Source organism: Eleutherodactylus coqui, unplaced genomic scaffold (assembly GCF_035609145.1).
Source record: "Eleutherodactylus coqui strain aEleCoq1 unplaced genomic scaffold, aEleCoq1.hap1 HAP1_SCAFFOLD_89, whole genome shotgun sequence".
Lineage (NCBI taxonomy): Eukaryota > Metazoa > Chordata > Amphibia > Anura > Eleutherodactylidae > Eleutherodactylus > Eleutherodactylus coqui.
The window spans coordinates 330,446-349,443 of record NW_027101717.1 but is presented as its reverse complement, the minus strand read 5'-3'; the positions used below and the strand labels follow the sequence as shown (position 1 = coordinate 349,443).

Here is an 18,998-nt window from a genome sequence, read left to right as displayed (position 1 = left end):
GCAAGATTTCTGGTGGACTGTCGTTTGGCAGCCTTGTCTGATTCCACCCGGAAAGTCCTATGGCTTAAGTCATGTACAGGGGACCTAGACTCCAAGAACAAATTGTGTTCCTTGCCCTTCTATGGACAATTCGTGTTTGGTTTAGACAAGGATAAAATACTTGAGAAGGCCGAAAAAAAGAAAGATAGACTGAATAGTGGAACACTGGCCACTATTCCAGACTATTCCTAATCAAAAAGCCAAGTGGGAAATCTTACATGAATATAAACCTAAGACCCCTGAGCAGTTCAATTAAAATACAGGCGGTTAAAGACGGAGACAATAAGTTCCACAGTAAGGCCTCTTTCACATGTGCGAAGCGTTTTTTGGAGGGCTGCATTGTGGCCAAAAAATACATGAGTGAGAGAAAGCTGCGACCAGGTCGCTGCCAAACATCGCCGTTTCTCATCCATTTACACGTCCGGCTGCAGCCCGAAATTCCTTCAGCTGGCATAAATACTCAGCATGTCTTCTATTATTTACATAGAGCCAGCTGACATGATTTTGCAGCACTAACCACTGCTAAATGCCCTACCTTTGCCGGCAGCTCCCATAGAAGCTTGGGAGCCGCCATTCAATCACAAAGACCTATCTTTTTCCACCACATCAAAAACATCAACCAGCGTATTCGGCCACCGATGTCCTATTATCGCAGCCGCAATGTTTTGACGCAGCTAAAAATTGGCCATCTGAATCCAATGCTTGGTTGGGAGATCTTATTTAAAGAGTGGTCATATATGGCTGCACATCCAAGTGGAAGAATGTATCAAGTGCTGCACCACAAGGCTCTGTCCTAGGCCCAGTGTTGTTCAACATTTTTATAAATGATCTGGAGGAGGGAATTGATGGGAAACTCATCAAATTTGATGACTACACATAGCTAGGAGGGATAACACTAGGGAAAAGAGGGAGAGTATTGAAAGAGATCTAGAAAAGCTTGAAAATTGGGCTGTGACTAGCAGAGTGGTATTTAACAAGGAGAAATGCAAAGTCCTACATCTGGGCAAGAAAAATAAAAAAAAGCACATACAGCATGGAGGGAATTGGGCTAAGCAGCACATGTGAAAAATACTTGATTATACTAATAGATCATAGACTGAACATGAGTCAACAATGTGATGCAGCAACAAAAAAGGCAAACACAATTCTGGGATGTATTAAGAGAAGCATAGAGCCTACATCATGTGAGGTAATTATTCCCCTCCATTCTTCCTTAAGAGTTCCTTTACATGGGACGACTCTCGGGCAAACGAAGCCCGACACTCGTTCCTGTGTTTCCGCGCTCCTGTGCTCCTGCACGGGAGCTAGCAGAGCTGTCTTGCTCACGGAGTGGCCAGCAGGGGGCGGGGCTGTGCAGGTTATTTCTCTCCTCTCGCACCCCTGCCCCCCTCTATTCACATAACACAACGACAATTCACTACTGAACAGCGGCTGTTTAAACTGAGCGATGAGCTTCATCACTGATCTTTTATGTAGCATAAAAGATCAGCAATGAAGCTTAGTGTGCAATTTAAACAGCCGCCTTTCAGTATTGAACGGCCACTGTGTTATCTCAATGGAGAGGGGGCGGGGGAGCGAGAGCAGAGAAATCTCCTGCACTGCCCCCGCCCCCCTGCGGACTGTTCCGTGGACCAGCCAGCTCTGTCACAAGGAAAGGCTAGAAGCAATGGGATGAAACTGAAAGGGACTAGACACAAATTAGATATTAGAAAAAACTTTCTGACAGTGAGGGTGATCAATGAGTGGAACAGGTTACCACGGGAGGTGGTGAGTTTTCCTTCAATGGAAGTGTTCAAACTCCTAGACGCAGGTAAATGTTCCCTTTCCCAGATCTCCTTTTGGCCCCTAACAGAAATGGGGGATCCACAAAGTAGAGGTTCTTATTCTTCAATCCAAGGGACCACCCAGTGGCAGTAGACCCAATAACACATAACTCAGGTGAAGGGCTAGCCTATGCTTTTCCTCCAATCCCCCTGATTGCCAGGGTACTTCAAAAGTTCCTTTAACAAGGATACAACCTGATATTAGTGGTCCCCTTCTGGCCCAGGTAAAGCTGGTTTGGTCTTTTGAAAAGCCTGAGTTTGCAAGAGCCAGTGCACCTGCCAGCCGGTCCGGATCGTCTGACCCAGGGTCCCCTGACCTACCCAAACATACCCAGCCTCCATCTCTCAGGTTGGATACTGAGAAGTCCATGCTGATGGGAAGTGGCTTTTCATAGAGGGTGACGCAAACGCTTTTATGTAGACGGGAAGGATAAAACAAAAAAAACCTACCTCAAAACATGGGGAATAGTTGCTTCATGGTGTGACGCGAAAAATTCCTTGTTCGCATCCCTGGTCATACCGTTAATCTTCGAATTTCTCTAAGACTGTCTAGACATGAGCCTATTTTCCAGCACACTAAGGGTCCAGCTCCCGGCTCTTGGTGTATTCTAGGACACTAAACTAGTGGACATTAGATGGATTGCTAGGTTCCTAAAAGCAGCAGATGGATTAAAACCCAGAATTAATAGCCTATTTGCCTCATGTTATCTGAACTAAGTTCTCCGAACTCTATGGCTATTACAACCCTAAAGATCGCCACCTTAGTAGCCATCACTTCGGCATGGATAGTGAGCAAGCTCCAGGTCTTATCAACCATTCTGTAGGTTCGCAGAAAATAAGATAATTTTCAAACTTGACCCCTAATTTGTGCCTAAATTAGCATCATCCTTCCATAGCTCCCAGGATATAATAATTTCCCTTTTTTGTAATTACCTGAAAAACGACCAAGAACAGAAGTTTCACTGCCTTGATGTCAGGAGAGCTGTACTGCAGTACATCAGCTCCACAAGTCAGTTTAGGCTGACTTCTGGATCTGTTTGTCAAATTCTTTGGCCACAATGGGGGCGAAGACAACTAAAAGCTCTTTTGGTAGATGGATCCGCATAGCCATCACCAAAGTCTATGCAACGCTAGATAAAACAATCCCAGAGGGGCTTAAAACCCCCTCTACTAGGGCCTCTGCTTCCATAGAGCAAATATGTAAAGCAGCAGCATGGAAAAACCTACACACCTTTACTAAACATTATAGGTTAGATATTCGGGCAGATGAGGATTTAGGCCACTCTCACTCCCACTCGCGCTTTTTTTTTCCAGCGGTTAATGCTGCGTTTCAAAAAGGCGCTAAACGCTACCATTGACTTCAATGGGGCTTCTCAGACAAGCGCTAAAACGCAGTGTTTTCTGAGCGCTGTCTGTTCTATTTTCAGGTATTTCAGTATTTTAAAACATGATGCGTCACCTATTGAAATGATTGGGGGTCGCTGCTGAAAACATGGTAGCAGCGTTTTGACAGTGTTTTTAGACGCAAGTTGCTATGCCACTGAGAATGAAAAAAAAATTACAAAGAGATGTCAGCAGCTCCATATCTCTATCTTCTCACAGACCAAAAAAAATCCAATGCAGAGGTAATACAGAAGGGGAAGCATGCCTCACCTAGAAATGTGTTGCTTTGTAGCCCTGAGGTCACTCTCACACAGTATCGGCAAAACGCCAGGATTTTACCTACGTTTTTATAGTGTTTTTTAATGCTCCCATGATTGTGATGGATGATGAGGTGCGTTAAAAAGCACAAAATCGCGGCAAAATAGAGCAGACAGCGCTGGTGAATTGCAGCATTAGAAAACGCCACTTTCGAGTGCGTATCTGAGTCCCCATTGAAATGGGAGTGTATGTGTGAGAGTGGCCTCATGGAAAAAAGCCAGCTATTTAAGATACAAACTCCACTCTCTACAAATATCACAGCACCAAAGAGCAGGTGTGGGAAAATTTGGCTGCAGAAGTGCTCCAGGCAGTGTGGCCGACTGCTACCATTAAAGCGAAAAAGGACCTAAGTCCAGCGTATATGTCTTGTGTAGCACATCAAATGCTTTTATTGTTTGTGCCTGGCGATCTAGTGCTGAGAACCCTAATATTGTGATACATGGCCTCACCGCTACAGTACTAAAGGGGGCGGCTCACATAGTAGCGCCGCAATGCGAGTCAGGCCTCCTTCAGACGACCGTATTTGTGACCGTCGCAGTGACAGGACAGGATGAACCCAGAACCTCGGCTTCTTCTGTGTAGGCTTTTCCTCCGGCATCGGACAGGGCAGTACACTGGGATCAGCCACAACCCGGGCCTAAAAGACAACCTCTGCACACCATTGCTAGCAGTGAAGTAAGCTCTCAGCCCCTGTGTGCCCTAACCTGGGCACCTGCATGAGACATCCTCTCCAGACCACCGCTAGCACTGAACTTATCACAAGCCCCCTGTGTGCTCATCGGACAGGGCAGTCCGCTGAAATTGGCCACAACCCGGGCCAACTGCACAAGACATCCTCTCCAGACCACCGTTCGCACTGAACTAAGCTCATAGCCCCAGTGTGCTTATCGGGCAGGGCAGTACACAGGCCCTGTGTGGTCATCAGACTGGGTTGGCTCAGCTCTGGCAATATCAGCTGGCTTGGCTTGGCTTGTTTATAACTGCTGAAGACGCAGTAAGACGCTGCCAAAAACACACCGTTAAATGTAGTGTTTCTACAAGCACGTGTGTGAGAGTGACCTTAGCCTTTGGATGCAAGGTTCTCTCAGCTGTGGTCCCGCCCTGATTTAATTTCGATGCTGTCCTTGAGACAACACGGAAAAGGTAGATTAGCTTTAGGCCGGCTGTCCATAGGCGATGCGGTATCCCGCTGTGAAGCTCCGATGCGGGAGCTGGCACCGAATCTCCATGTTGTGAATTGACCGCCGCGAGCGGAGAATCGAAATGATTCTCCGCTCATGTACAGGTGCCGGCACTTTCCATAGCAATGCTATGGAAAGCGTCGCCCGGCGAATATATTGTCGTGGACGGGGCCTTAGCAGTAATCTGGTTTCATGAAGTTTCCACGATAGCCCCGTTCATCCCCCGCCCCCTAAATACTTTACTGCACTCTTAAGCATGCCGTTGTAGGTAGTCATTGCAGTTAGGCTCCTGCTGCTTGTCTGTGCATTATGAAGCACTGAGGATGGTCGGAGAGGGGGAAGCTTTAAATCTCTGTGTGTTCCTGTCCTACCAGGAGGAGGCGATCTCAGGTGCTGCTATCGTGGAGACTCTCTGAAAACCTGATTACCAGTAAGCTACAAAAAGTCACCATAGAAGTCAATGGTAATGCGAAATGTGCGCACACTATGCTAGGAGGTGTTTGAAACACTACATAATTGACAGGAAAAGAACATCTCTTAAATGGTGTGCAGCATTGGTGCATGTTTTTTGCGCAAGACTTGTGCGTTGAAAAACTACAGTAAAACGTGTGTGCAAAACATTATTTCGGAAAAAATGCTGCACCCGTGTGCACACATACGCATACGCTCTTGTGAATCTGGCCTTAGGGCTCCTACCCACTTGTGTTTTTTTAATGCTGTGATATTGCTGCGTTTTTTAACGCAAATGTCAATGGGACTTTTTAATGTTAAAAATTCATCGCACAAGATCGCAAAGCACAAACTTACGATAAGTTTTTAACGTTACAAAGTCCCATTAACATGTGCGTTAAAAAAAAAAGCATTGATATTGCAGCGTTAAAAAAACGCAAGTGGGTAGAAGCCATTGGGGTGCATTCACATGTAGTGGGTTCGCTGTGAATTTCACCAAAATACATGTCGAAGTCCACATAAAATGGTTCAGATTGTGGTGTGGATTTGCCGTGGATTTTTATTTAATTGCTGTAGAAAATATGCAGCAAGTCCACTACATGTGAACATACCCAAAGGTTTGTCCTCTATGCTTTGTAGTAGCCCTCCAGGCTGGAATTTACCAGGCACTGTGCTGTTAGCACTGCAGCTCACTTCTGTTGAGCATTGACTCCTTGTTAGCAGTTTACACCCCCTTGGATGGTTATTAGTGGAACAGGCAGCTGAATTTGCCAGTTTCCCTGCAGATAGAGGATAATTTGCAGGATACTCGTGGAAGGTTACAGTGCACATATCCGTTTGTATCAGTGGCAGCGCCCATTGCAGTGCAGGACAAATCTCAGGAGCCACATTGCTTTTTTTATTGGAATATATTTCTTGTACAAGCTTATTAAGATTTTAATTTGGAAACGTTTTGTATATGGAAATTTTTGATAACCATCATTTATGCCTTCTCTACAGATTGGTTAAGATTTCTAGTGGCGTTTGCTTGCAGAAAAAGACTCAATTCTTACAACATCTACATAGTTATTGGCTACTGAAACGCCAGTCCAGGAATGGAGCTCCTCTTATACGAAGGCTTCACTCACACATGTTGTCCCAGAGAGGTGGCGGACAGGTGAGTTCTACTGCTCTCCATTACTTCTAGTCTGTGGTTCGGAGCATTTAGTTTCCTGCAACAGTGAGACATAGAAATAATTTTTTTAATCCCTCGCTGATATCTACAGTATGTGCAGAGATATGTGCAGTGCTGAGAAATAGGGAGCTTAGGAGCTGAGCTTGTACATAAAGCTGTTTTCTGGCTGCATATTCCAGAATTATAGAGATCTCTTAGGCTGTGTTCCCACAGGGTGTAATCACGCTGGAAATCTCATGGTTTGACCACAGCGAAGTACCGTGAGATTTCTGTCGGGAAAGCTCTGCTTCAAAACTCATTCTATTCTATATTTTGAAAAAATCCTAAAACCCCACCTTTTTACACTGAGCCTCATACTAGTCTGTCACTGACATCACAAGCAGGATTACCATGCTACGGCAGCTGGAAATCAAGAGGTAGCATCTAATAGGTTGTCTTGAAACCTATTAGATATGTAAAGGTCTGGTATGTAAAGGTAAAAAAATAAATGTTTTTAAAAAGAAAAAAAAGCTGAAAAAATAAAAATTTTCATCATGGCAAAACGTTAACAAAAAAACCCTACAAAATTGGTAAAATTGAACTTGTTTTGATATCTCGTCTTAATTAGTAAAAAAAAAAAAAAAAATATATATATATATATATATATATATATATATATATATATATATATATATATATATATATATATAAATAATAAAATTAGCCCCTTCCAAATGCCACAGTTACTGACATACACCTTGTAATAGGACAAACAGATACATGTTGGAGTAGGCGGACCATTCCCCCAGATTCCTGTTTTATACATTCTAAGGCTCCATTCACACAAGCTTATATCAGCCGCGTTTTCATGGCCGGACGATATTCCTCGCCTATCTGATGCATTGGTTTACAGAAGGGCGTATTCCCACGCCGTGGAAACATTTCGCTGGCAAAAATAGCACATATAGGCCTTAGTCAGACGGGCATTTTTTCGCGCAATTTGCGGATCGCATGACGGATGCACATCTGCAAATCGCGTGACCGGTGCCCGAAAATCTGCTCCTAGCCGCGTTTCATTAGAAACGGGCCGGAGCTGTCCAGCTCATTGCATTCAATGGAGCCGGCAATACAGCCGACTCCATTGAAAGCAATGCGCTGCGGGCGAGTGTGGGATGAATTGTCGGGAAGGGCTTAAATATATAAGCCCTTCCCTGCAATTCATCCAGAAAAGTGTTAAAATAAAAAATATATATATACTCACCTGCTCCCGGCAGCCGAAGTTCCGCGCGGCCGGCCTGCAGTGGGTGTGAAGGGGGTGGGAGTCAGACCTGCCCCCTGATTGGCTCAGCGCTTCGGCTGCCGGGAGCAGGTGAGTATATATATATTTTTTATTTTAACACTTTTCTGGATGAATTGCAGGGAAGGGCTTATATATTTAAGCCCTTCCCGGCAATTCATCCCGCGCACGCCGGCAGCCCATTGCTTTCAATGGAGCCGGCTGTATTGCCGGCTCCATTGAATTCAATGGGCAAACATCGTTCTTCTCTGCCACAGCTGTTACAGCTGTGGCAGAGAAGAATGATTTGTCTTCTATATGTTCTCAATGGGGTCGGCGCTGCTGCCGCTGGCCCCATTGAGCGCATATAGAGAAGAGAACAGGAATCGCAGATCGCGGATAGGTGCGATCTGCGATTTCTGTTCTATAATTTATTGGACGAGCGCATAAAAAGCGCTCATGTGTCCGATACCATTGCAAAGCAATGGTTTTAAAAAATCGCCGGACGCATGCGCAAATCGCGCGAGAAAACGCCCGTCTGACTAAGGCCATAGTGTGCATGTCAGTGGGGGGTTTGACTCCTATGGCTTACTAAGCATGTCTGCTAAACTTCCACCCCTTTCACTCTTCCTCTCCGCCCCTTGCTGGACTTTTGCAATGGGAGGGGACGAGGCGGGAGCTAGTTGCTAAGCCCTCACCTCGTTCCGCCCCCTCCCCTTGCTGAGAGCCGGTGAGGGGGCAGAAAGGGGGAGACAGTTTAGCAGAGCTAAACTGTCTTACCCTGCCCAACGGTATCCTGGGCTCGGTGTATACTCGTCGAATCCGGGCCATCTGAATGGCAGCACAAACGGGAGATGCAGCCATGACTTGATCACAGCTGGCTTTCGCTCACATGATTTTGGGCTGTGCTGTGGCCGTGACAGGGCCGACCGAAAATCGCCTACGTTCGTTTGAAAGAACCCTAATAAACAGCCAAAGGTTGTTTGTATCCCAGAAGCTGGGTATTTCTGTGCTGCAGTGTATATAGATATAAATGTGTATATAAAATGTGTATATGTGTGTATGTGTATATATATATAATATATATTCATGGGCCCACAAAGGATATGAGGGTCCCATTTTGCAGGGGGGTGTATTGCTGTAAGGAGTAAGACTTAAATTCAGATTACGCTTTAAAGACAGTAAGACACTATGGAAGGGGTGTACATACTTCTTTGTCCTACAGGTCCTGACTACTATCTCTGGGTGGACCTGCCCCACTGTCTGAAGCACTTCATTGAATATGGGTGCAATTTATTGGGCATGTTTGGCCAGGAATATAGGGGAAAACCACACAGATGAAGCCAGAACTACATACAGACTACCCCGGACTCTGGAAGCAGCCACCAGTCGCCGCAGAGCCGTTCAGCCCTGCCATATATACTTGGTAAGTACAGCCAGCTCGGTTCATTATTATACATAGTGTTCTCCCTTTTATTTATCATGTTCTCTATCCAGCATCATCCCTCACTATATTCAGTCAGGTCCTTTATTTACAGTAATCTCCCTTAGTATATGGCGTGTTGTCCCTTCCTATATATCTGACAGTGCCTCCCTTTTTATTATGTACAGCATCATCCCTTATTATATACAGTGCCACCTCTCATATACAGCATCATCCCTTTTTATTTAGTAGTCTCGCTTTTTTATAATAATAAACTTTATTTGTATAGCGCCAACATATTCCGCAGCGCTTACATAGACAGGGGATACAGAAAGACAAAAGTACAAACATTACAGAACCACAGTTACATAGTAATCAGTTGATGGAAACAATAGGGGTGCGGGTCCTGCTCCAACGAGCTTACATACTACAAGTAATGGGGTGATACAGAAGGTAAAGGGGCTGGAGATGTGCACTGTATGGCGAGGTGGAGAGTGAGGGGTGATATACACATAGACAATGGTCAGACATTTAGCCGTGTGACGGCAGAAACAGTATGACTGCAGGAGCGGTTTATGATGGCTAGCAGGGATTGCAGACAGTAGGTCAGGGAGCATGTTATCAGGCGGAGTACAAAGGGGTTTGTTTAGGGAATTCAGTGTGCCTCCCTGAAGAGGTGCGTTTTTAGAGCACGCCTGAAGTTCTGCGAGTCCTGGATTGCTCGGGTAGCCTTTGGTAGTGCGTTCCAGAGGACCGGTGCTGCTCTGGAGAAGTCTTGGAGGCGGGAATGAGAAGTTCGAATTAAAGGGGCGCTCAATCTGGTTTCGTTAGCAGAGCGGAGAGCCCGGGCTGGTTGATGGATTGAGATGAGGGAGGCGATGTAGGGGGGCGCTGCACTGGGGAGGGCTTTGTGGACGAAGGTGGCGAGTTTAAATTGAATTCTGTATTTAACGGGCAGCCAGTGCAGTGACCGGCACAGGGCAGAGGCGTCCGAGTAGCGGCTGGACAGGAAGATGAGCCTGGCTGCCACATTCAGGATGGATTGGAGAGGGTAGAGTCTGGTGCAGGGGAGGCCGATCAGCAACGAGTTGCAATAATCGAGCCGGGAGTGGATGAGGGCAACAGTAAGCGTTTTTAGCGTGTCCACAGTGAGAAAAGAGCGGATTCTTGCAATGTTCTTGAGGTGCAGCTGACAAGTTCGGGCCAGAGATTGGATGTAGGGGGTAAAAGAGAGATCAGAATCAAATATGACTCCAAGGCAGCGGGCATGTTGTCTAGGAGTTATGTTGGCACCACACACTGAGATGGAGATGTCAGGAGGAGGTCGGTTAGTGGAGGGTGGAAATACCAGCAGGTCAGTTTTAGGGAGGTTTAGTTTTAGGTAGAGAGAGGACATGGTGTTAGAGACAGCGGACAGACAGTTAGTGATGTTTTGGAGTAAAGGTGCAGAGATGTCACGGGAAGAGGTGTATAGCTGGGTGTCATCAGCATACAGGTGGTATTGGAGGCCAGATCTCCTGATGGTTTGTCCAATAGGGGCTGTGTAGATAGAGAAAAGAAGGGGGCCGAGGACAGAGCCCTGGGGGACCCCAACAGCAAGGGGAAGAGGAGGGGAGGTAGAGCCAGCAAAGGAGACACTGAAACAGCGGTCAGATAGGTAGGAAGAGAACCAGGAGAGGGCAGTGTCCTTTAGGCCAATGGAGCGTAGCATACTGAGGAGGAGTTTGTGGTCAACAGTGTCAAATGCTGCGGAGAGGTCAAGGAGGATCAGTAGGGAGTAATCGCCCCTCGATTTGGCTGTCAGTAGGTCATTGGATACCCTTGTAAGGGCAGTTTCTGTCGAGTGTTGAGGTCGAAATCCAGACTGTAGGGGGTCTAGGAGAGAGTGCTCTGATAGGTAGCTTACAAGGCGGGAGTAAACCAGCCGTTCTAGTAGTTTGGAGATGAAGGGGAGGTTTGAGATGGGTCGGTAGTTGGCAGCATCAGTCGCGTCCAGAGTCGGCTTCTTTAGCAGTGGGGATATGATGGCGTGTTTGAAAGAAGAGGGAAAGATGCCAGAGGTCAGAGAGAGGTTGAATATAGTGGTGAGATGGGAGATGACCACTGGGGAGAGGGAACGGAGGAGGTGTGAGGGGAGGGGGTCGCTAGCGCAGGTGGTGGGGCGAGCAGAGAAGAGCAATTTGGAGACTTCTTCCTCTGTCGCTGGTCTGAGTACAGACAGTGAGCAGGAGCTAGATGCAGTGCTGACAAGACTAGGGTCAGGGCTAGTCTGGGATTGGGAAGTTATTTCCTGACGGATGTCATCAATTTTCTTTTTGAAGTAAGCAGCCAGCTCTTCGGCACTGAGATCCGTCACGGGGGGCTGTGGTTTAGGGCTGAGAAGGGAGTGAAAAGTATCAATATAGAGCACTGTCCCTTAATAGCTTGTGTTCTCCCTTATATAGAGCACTGTCCCTTAATAGCTTGTGTTCTCCCTTATTAACCCCTTAATGACTGCTTATACATCACTTAATGGCGCCCATTAAGGGGGTTTATTTTGCAGCGCTGTCTTTTGACAAGCCCACGCGCGGGTCTTCCGTGTCGGGGAGAGTGGGTGCGCGGCTGTTGTATAACACCAGGGACTGAAGAAACCTCGGATCCCCGCTGTTTAACCCTTTACAAGACATGGTCCGTGTGACTGTGGCATGTAGAGAAAACTGACAGAGGGTGGCGACTCTCTCTCACCATTCAGACCCCCACAATGTGATTGCGGGGTCCTAATAGGTTGCTACGGCACCTGGAGGCTTAAATATAGCCTTCGGATTTACCAGCTACGGGGGTCTGAGTCTCAGTCTCTCGATGACCTCATAGGCTTTCTAACATAATACTGTACTTCAGTATTAAAAGAATGATAAAATATGGTGATAATCACATCCCCTAGTAGAACAAAAATAAAGTTGTAAATAATAATAATAATAAAGATGCCAAACCACCGCCTTTCCCTCTTTTTACTATATGAAAAAAAAGTGCAAAAAAAATCACTCAAGTGGTATTGCTGCATTCGTAATGACAAAGCGAAAACAATTAGTATGTTATTTAACCAACGAAGTGTCCACCATAAGACATGGTGAAAGAGCTAGTTTTGCCTATTTTGCCTTACAAAAAAACTAATTAGAAAGTGAGCAAAACGTTGCATGTATCAACAAATGGTACTATTAAAAAGTAGAACTCATCCCGCAAAAAAAACAACAAAAGAAAAACCCTGTCACGGCACCGTTGATAAAAAAAGAAAAGTGTTAAGGGTCTTTTAGTGCAGCGATAAAAAAAAAATAACAACATGGATTTAAAAAAAAAAAATCATGAAAAGATTGCAAAAAAAACCTATATAAATTTGAGATTAATATAATCATACCAGCCTGCAGAATTAATGTAACATATATTATTTATACTGGACAGTGAACGCTGTTAAAAATTTAAAAAAAATGCCAGATTGCAGATTGCCTCTAGAAAATAATGGAATAAAAAGCAATGAAAATGTTATATGTTTCCCAAAATTGGATAAATCAATACTAGAGTTCATCCCGCAAGAAACAACCCCCATAGACCTCCGTTGATGGAAAAATAAAAATGTTCTGCCTCTTGGAGTGTGGCAACACAAACGCAAATTTTTTTTTAAGTGTTTTTTTGTGTTTCAAAATGACAAAACTGTAAAAACTTGGCATTGAAGGACTTGTGCTGACCCAGAGAATAATGTTATCACAGTATTTATTCTGCACACTAAACGTTGTAAGGGTTTTTTCAGATGTCTGTGTATTGGCCGGGTTTTCACGTCTGGCCTATATACGGTGTCCCTTTCTGCAGGGGGAGGAGGCAGGCCGGGCCGGGAGCAGTGTCCCTCGCCACCGTTTGCAATAAGAGCGGTGGAGCAAAGCTAAGTTCTGCCCCCTCCTATTGCAAATAGCGATGCCATTAAAAAATGCCACTTGTCCTGTGAAAAACAAGCCCCATACGGTTAAGTCGATGGAAAAATTTAAAAGTTGTGGCTCCTGGAATAAAACCTGAAAAATTAGTTGGTCATTAAGGCTCCGTCACTATGGCTACTTTCCTCAAGTAAGAAAATCATATGATATTTGTGCATTGCGAGATGCACTAATCTTTCACGAATATGAACCCCATTCTTTTGATTTCCAATTGCGCCGGTGACAGTATCACACCATGTGCTAAGTGCACATGCTGCGATGTGAGGTTTTCCCATTGAAAACAATTTTTTAAACAGTTGGATAGCGCCTTTAGAATACTTTATACTTCTGTATTAGGTGTAAGCATATGTATATAAAAAAGTAGAGGACTAACCCTGTGCTAGGTAGGATTCCAATATAGGAATACCTGCCTGCACCACACAGTCAAAGTTTGCTTGGTATTTGGAGTGGTGATGCTTTCCTCCTGTCCACATCCATGGAGTCTGAAGAGCTGCTAAGGAGACTATGTTCACTGGTCCCCCAGTGAGCATATAAACATATGGAGAATAAGATTCTAAAAATAAAATATTCCCCCACGCTCAATGGATTACAGGATCAAGAAACCACTTAGCTAATTAGCATAACGGGTTTATTTGTCCATAGGAGCAGTATAAAATTCTCAATACGATGCATTTCAGCACATGCAATTGCCTTTTTCAAGGCTTGATAGACTGCCTTTCAGATAGCAGTATGATGTAATACTGCAGGAGCGATCAAAGCATTGCAAGTTGTTGTCCCCTCTGGGGATTAAAAAAACAAAAGGAAAAATAAGAACAATAGAGTTTTACAATTTTTTTTTTAATTAATAAAAGTTCAAAAGAAAACCCCTTTTGAGAAATTTGTAATAAAATCTAAATAATAAAACCAAAATACATATTTGGTATCGCTGCATCAGTAAAAGTCTGATCTATCCAAGTAAACCATTATTTACCCCGCACGATGAATGACCTCAGAAAAAAAAAAAAAAATAAAGAACGACAGAAATGCGCTTTTTTTGGTCGCCCTGTATTTTAGAAAAAATTATGTAAAAAACAAGTGATCAAAAAGCCGTATGTACTGCAGAATAGTACCAACGGAGACTATAAGACGTCCCGCAAAAATTAGCCCTCGCACGCAGCCATGTTGACAGAAAAATTAAAATTATATTGCTTGTTGATGAAGGATGGCAGAATATAATAAAAAAAATTTTTTTTCTTTTTTTAAATAAGTAGTGCATAAACAATAACTATATAAGTTTTGGTATCATAGTAATCGTACTTCTTGCCACTGTAACAATCCACATAACTGCCACTGTAGACAATGTTTTTTTCTTTGCACTAATTGAAAACCTCCTGCCTAGAGATTCTCTGCATAAACACGCCCACTTGAGCAAACAACACATATAGCGTTTCTCCAATGGATAGCGCCGATCGCAAAAAAGTAAACAAAAAGTAAAAAGAAGATGGTTTCAACTCCCCTCATGGATCGCAACCATGGGGGGCGCTGAAACTGCTCACCCACGTCCCCGGCGATGTCGGCGGCCCTCCGGCGTATTCTGCGCATGCGCGCCAGGAGAAAAATGGCAGCGAATGCGCAGAAGCGGCAATCACCCGGGAAATTTAAAATTTCCCACCTACCTGAGAGACAGGCGATGCCGCCGGGGACCGCGGCGACCGGTCCCCGGACCCGCGATCGCCGTTTACTGGTGGTAAACGGTGATTGCGACAAAGTTGCAAAAAGTTGTAAAAAATAAAAGTTTCACCTCCCCTCATGGATCAGATCCATGAGGGGAGGTGAAAATACTCACCCCCGTCCTCTGAGATGTCCCGCGGCGATCTGCCATTGCCGCGGGCTTCTGCGCATGCGCGCCAAGGAAAATTGGCGGCGCATGCGCAGAAGCCCGGATCGCCCGGGAAATTTGAAATCACCTGGCGCCCGGCTATCTACAGAAAAATTTAAATAAGTTTAAAAGTCTATAAGTTTCATCTCCCCTCACGGATCGGATCCATGAGGGGAGATGAAAATAGTCCCCAAAATTGCCGAAAATAACGGCAAAGCTGCGCATGCGCCGCCAAAATGGCGGCGCATGCGCAGTAGAGCCTAAGGCAAAAGTTGCCTTTGGCATAGTGACTTGCAGAGACCAAAGTGATTGGTCCCTGCTGACATGGGTGGCTGTGATAAACCTATCACAGCCATCCATGTCATTTGTTTAGAAAATATCGCACACGATTAGTCCTGGTATCTCTCTCCTGTCACTCAGAGCAATTTGTGACAGGAGAGAGATAGCTGAGAAAAATCGTGTGCGATATTCAGTGAAAAACACAGAAAAAAACCCCGCCGTCGTCCCATAATTACCGCCCCTCGTACCCTTATTACCCCGCTATACCCGCATCCCCGCATTTACCGCCACGCCTGGCATAAATGCGGAGGTCGCTAATTTTACTCCATTTAATTTTTTAAATTTATTTATAAGTGATGCCGTCCTGGATCTTATTGTCCGGCAGACAAACACTTATGCCGGACAGTACATTACCGCGCACCCAGCGTCGTTATACTCCAGGACGTGGACCCCCATTGACATCCCAGGAGTTAAAAACAATCCTGGGAATTGTACTTCTTATGGAACTTGTAAAAAAAAACATCTTTACAGTCCTACCGGTCTGCTAGTGCCGTTCACGCAACACCTGTGTTTGCGTCAGTAATGCCCCGCCAGCAGTTCGAAAACACCATGCGATTTTTACACCTCGCCGATAATACGCAAATTCCCCCCAGAAATGACCCCGAGTATGACCGCTTGTCTAAGTTGAGGCCCCTTATAATTTTATTAAAAGATTATTTTAAAAACATTTACACCCCAGAAAAAAATTTGTCGGTAGACGAGTCGCTCATGAGCTTCAAGGGCCGTCTATCTTTTCACCAGTTTATTCCATCAAAACGCGCTAGATATGGTGTGAAACTATATAAAATTTGTGAAATCGCGAGTGGATATACGTCCGATTTTTTTATTTATGAGGGCAGAGACCGCCACCTAAATCCCCCCAATTGTCCTGAAGATATCGGCGTGAGTGGAAAAATCGTGTGGGAGCTTGTGGGCCCTTTTTTAAATAAAGGGTACCACATTTACACGGACAGCTACTACACCAGCTGTTCAAGGCATTACATGACGCAGGCACAGGTGCCTGCGGAACGGTGCGCAAAAATAGAGTAGGGTTCCCACAAGCCCTAGTTTCCAGACGCGTGGACACAGGAGTGTCTTACGCGCTGCCAAAGGACCCCTTACTTGCGATAAAGTGGTGCGACAAAAAGGATGTTTATATGTTGTCCACCATTCACACAGACGCCTGCGTTGCAGTAAGGGAGAGGGGGGCTGCAACGCAGAAAATAAAACCGGTCTGTGTGACTGATTATAACAAATTTAGGGCGGGGGGGGGGGGGGGCGATTTATCCGACCAGGCTCTACAACCGTACTTGGTAAAAAGAAAGACGCGTGCGTGGTATAAGAAGGTAGCGATCTACCTAATACAGATCGCTACCTATAACGCGCACGTCGTCCATAAGTTATCTGGGGGCACGCTGAGCTTCCTCCAGTTCCAGGAGGAGCTCATTGAGCATCTTTTATTTGAGACCACCGCACCTCGAAATGCATTGGAATCCGAGGAGGTGCGAAGGCTCACAGAGCGCCATTTTATGCACCCCATCCCTGAAACTGCAGGCAAAAAATACACACAAAACAGGTGTCGCGTCTGCTCAAATTACCCGTTCCGATATTTATCTCACCGTTTTACATTATTAATTTTACTTTTTTAATTTCTTTATCACTTATGCCACCCTATAATTTATTGTCCTGAAACGCCAAAACGTTCTTTTTAGGGAGTCATTTTTATTTAGTTGCGCCCTGAAATCCAATAGGTGGTCCCTCCATTATAGGCCTAGCAATGTGTCCTGTATGCAAATTGGACCTATAATGGGGGTATTGCTAAACACAGAACAACTACCGCTATAAACTTTGGGGTACGTCTCCCGAGTTTTCCCTGCTTAAAGCAAAGAAAACTGTCATGAAAATGACAAATTTCTGGAAAAAAAAATGACACAATCAGCTAAAAAATCAAAATTGGGATTTTGTTCCTTCTGCTTTACTCAAATTCATTCAAAAATTGTGGAGTCAAAATACACAGTACACCCCTAGATGAATTCGTTAAGGGGTCTTGTTTTTAAAATGGGGTCATTTGTGGGGGTCCCTCTATGATTTTGGTCGCTCCAGGGCGCTACTAGTGTGTTATCGGGCCTAAAAAGCCTTCAAGCAAAATTTCTGTTCTGAAAGTCACCGACTACTCCTTTTATTTTGGGCCCCCGTTGTGTATCCAGACACAAGACTAGGGCCACTTAGGCTATGTTTCTGAACACGGAACAAACGGGGGTATCCATTTTGGGGTGCAAGTCTTCATTCATATGTGCGCTGTACAAAAAACCTTTCTATTAAAAAGACACAATCAGCTAAAAAATCAAAATTGGGATTTTGTTCCTTCTGCTTTACTCAAATTCATTCAAAAATTGTGGAGTCAAAATAGTCAGTACACCCCCAGATGAATTCGTTAAGGGGTCTAGTTTTCAAAATGGGGTCATTTGTGGGGGTCCTCAATGGTTTTGGCAGTTTAATGATTCTACAAGTGAGCAATGGGGCCTGGAATTTATTCAGTTGTGCCCTAGAATCCAATGGGTGTTCTCTCCATTACAGGCTTCACCATGTCCCCAGGTAGCAGATTGGGGCTACAATGAGTATGTTTCTGAACGCGGGACAAACAGGGGTATCCATTTTAGGGCCTAAAAAGCCTTCAAGCAAAATTTCTGTTCTGAAAGTCACCGACTACTCCTTTTATTTTGGGCCCCCGTTGTGTATCCAGACACAAGACTAGGGCCACTTAGGCTATGTTTCTGAACACGGAACAAACGGGGGTATCCATTTTGGGGTGCAAGTCTTCATTCATATGTGCGCTGTACAAAAAACCTTTCTATTAAAAAGACACAATCAGCTAAAAAATCAAAATTGGGATTTTGTTCCTTCTGCTTTACTCAAATTCATTCAAAAATTGTGGAGTCAAAATAGTCAGTACACCCCCAGATGAATTCGTTAAGGGGTCTAGTTTTCAAAATGGGGTCATTTGTGGGGGTCCTCAATGGTTTTGGCAGTTTAATGATTCTACAAGTGAGCAATGGGGCCTGGAATTTATTCAGTTGTGCCCTAGAATCCAATGGGTGTTCTCTCCATTACAGGCTTCACCATGTCCCCAGGTAGCAGATTGGGGCTACAATGAGTATGTTTCTGAACGCGGGACAAACAGGGGTATCCATTTTAGGGTGCAAGTCTTCATTCATACGTTCGCTGCACAAAAAAACTTTTTATTAAAATTACATGTTTGGCCAAAAAAATGAAAATTGTGATTTGTTTCCTCCTCCATTACTCAAATTCATTCAAAAATTGTGTAGTCAAAATACACAGTACACCCCTAGATAAATCCGTTAAGGGGTCTAGTTTTCAAAATGGGGTCATTTGTGGGGGTCCTCAATGGTTTTGGTCGCTCAAGAGCGCCACCAGTATGTTATCGGGCCTAAAAAGCCTTCAAGCTAAATTTCTGTTCTGAAAGCCACCGACTACTCCTTCCATTTAGGGCCCCGTTGTGCATCGAGACATAGGATTAGGGCCACAATGGGTATGTTTCTGAACATGGAACAACTGGGGGTATCTATTTTGGGTTGCAAGTCTTCATTTATATGTGTGCTGAAGAGAAAAATCTGCTTTTAAAATGACAGAATTGCCAAAAAAATGAAAATCCCAATTTTTTCTTTCTGCTTTGCTTGAATTCATTCAAAAACTGTGGGGTCAAAATAGTCAGTACACCCCTAGATAAATCTGTTAAGGGGTCTAGTTTTCAAAATGGGGACATTTGTGGGGGTCCTCAATGGTTTTGGTCGCTCAA

General features: G+C 44.7%; 1 protein-coding gene across 8 annotated transcripts in view; it reads left to right on the top strand.

Moving 5' to 3' along the window:
* Positions 1–18,998, top strand: part of LOC136590921 (bromodomain and PHD finger-containing protein 3-like) — a 192,211-nt gene that overhangs the window by 59,714 nt on the left and 113,499 nt on the right. For all 8 annotated transcript variants that reach the window (XM_066588437.1, XM_066588436.1, XM_066588432.1 and 5 more), the window contains exon 3: positions 6,194–6,350. In XM_066588437.1, the coding sequence (XP_066444534.1) occupies positions 6,194–6,350 (157 nt within the window). The remainder of the gene's footprint in view (positions 1–6,193; positions 6,351–18,998) is intronic.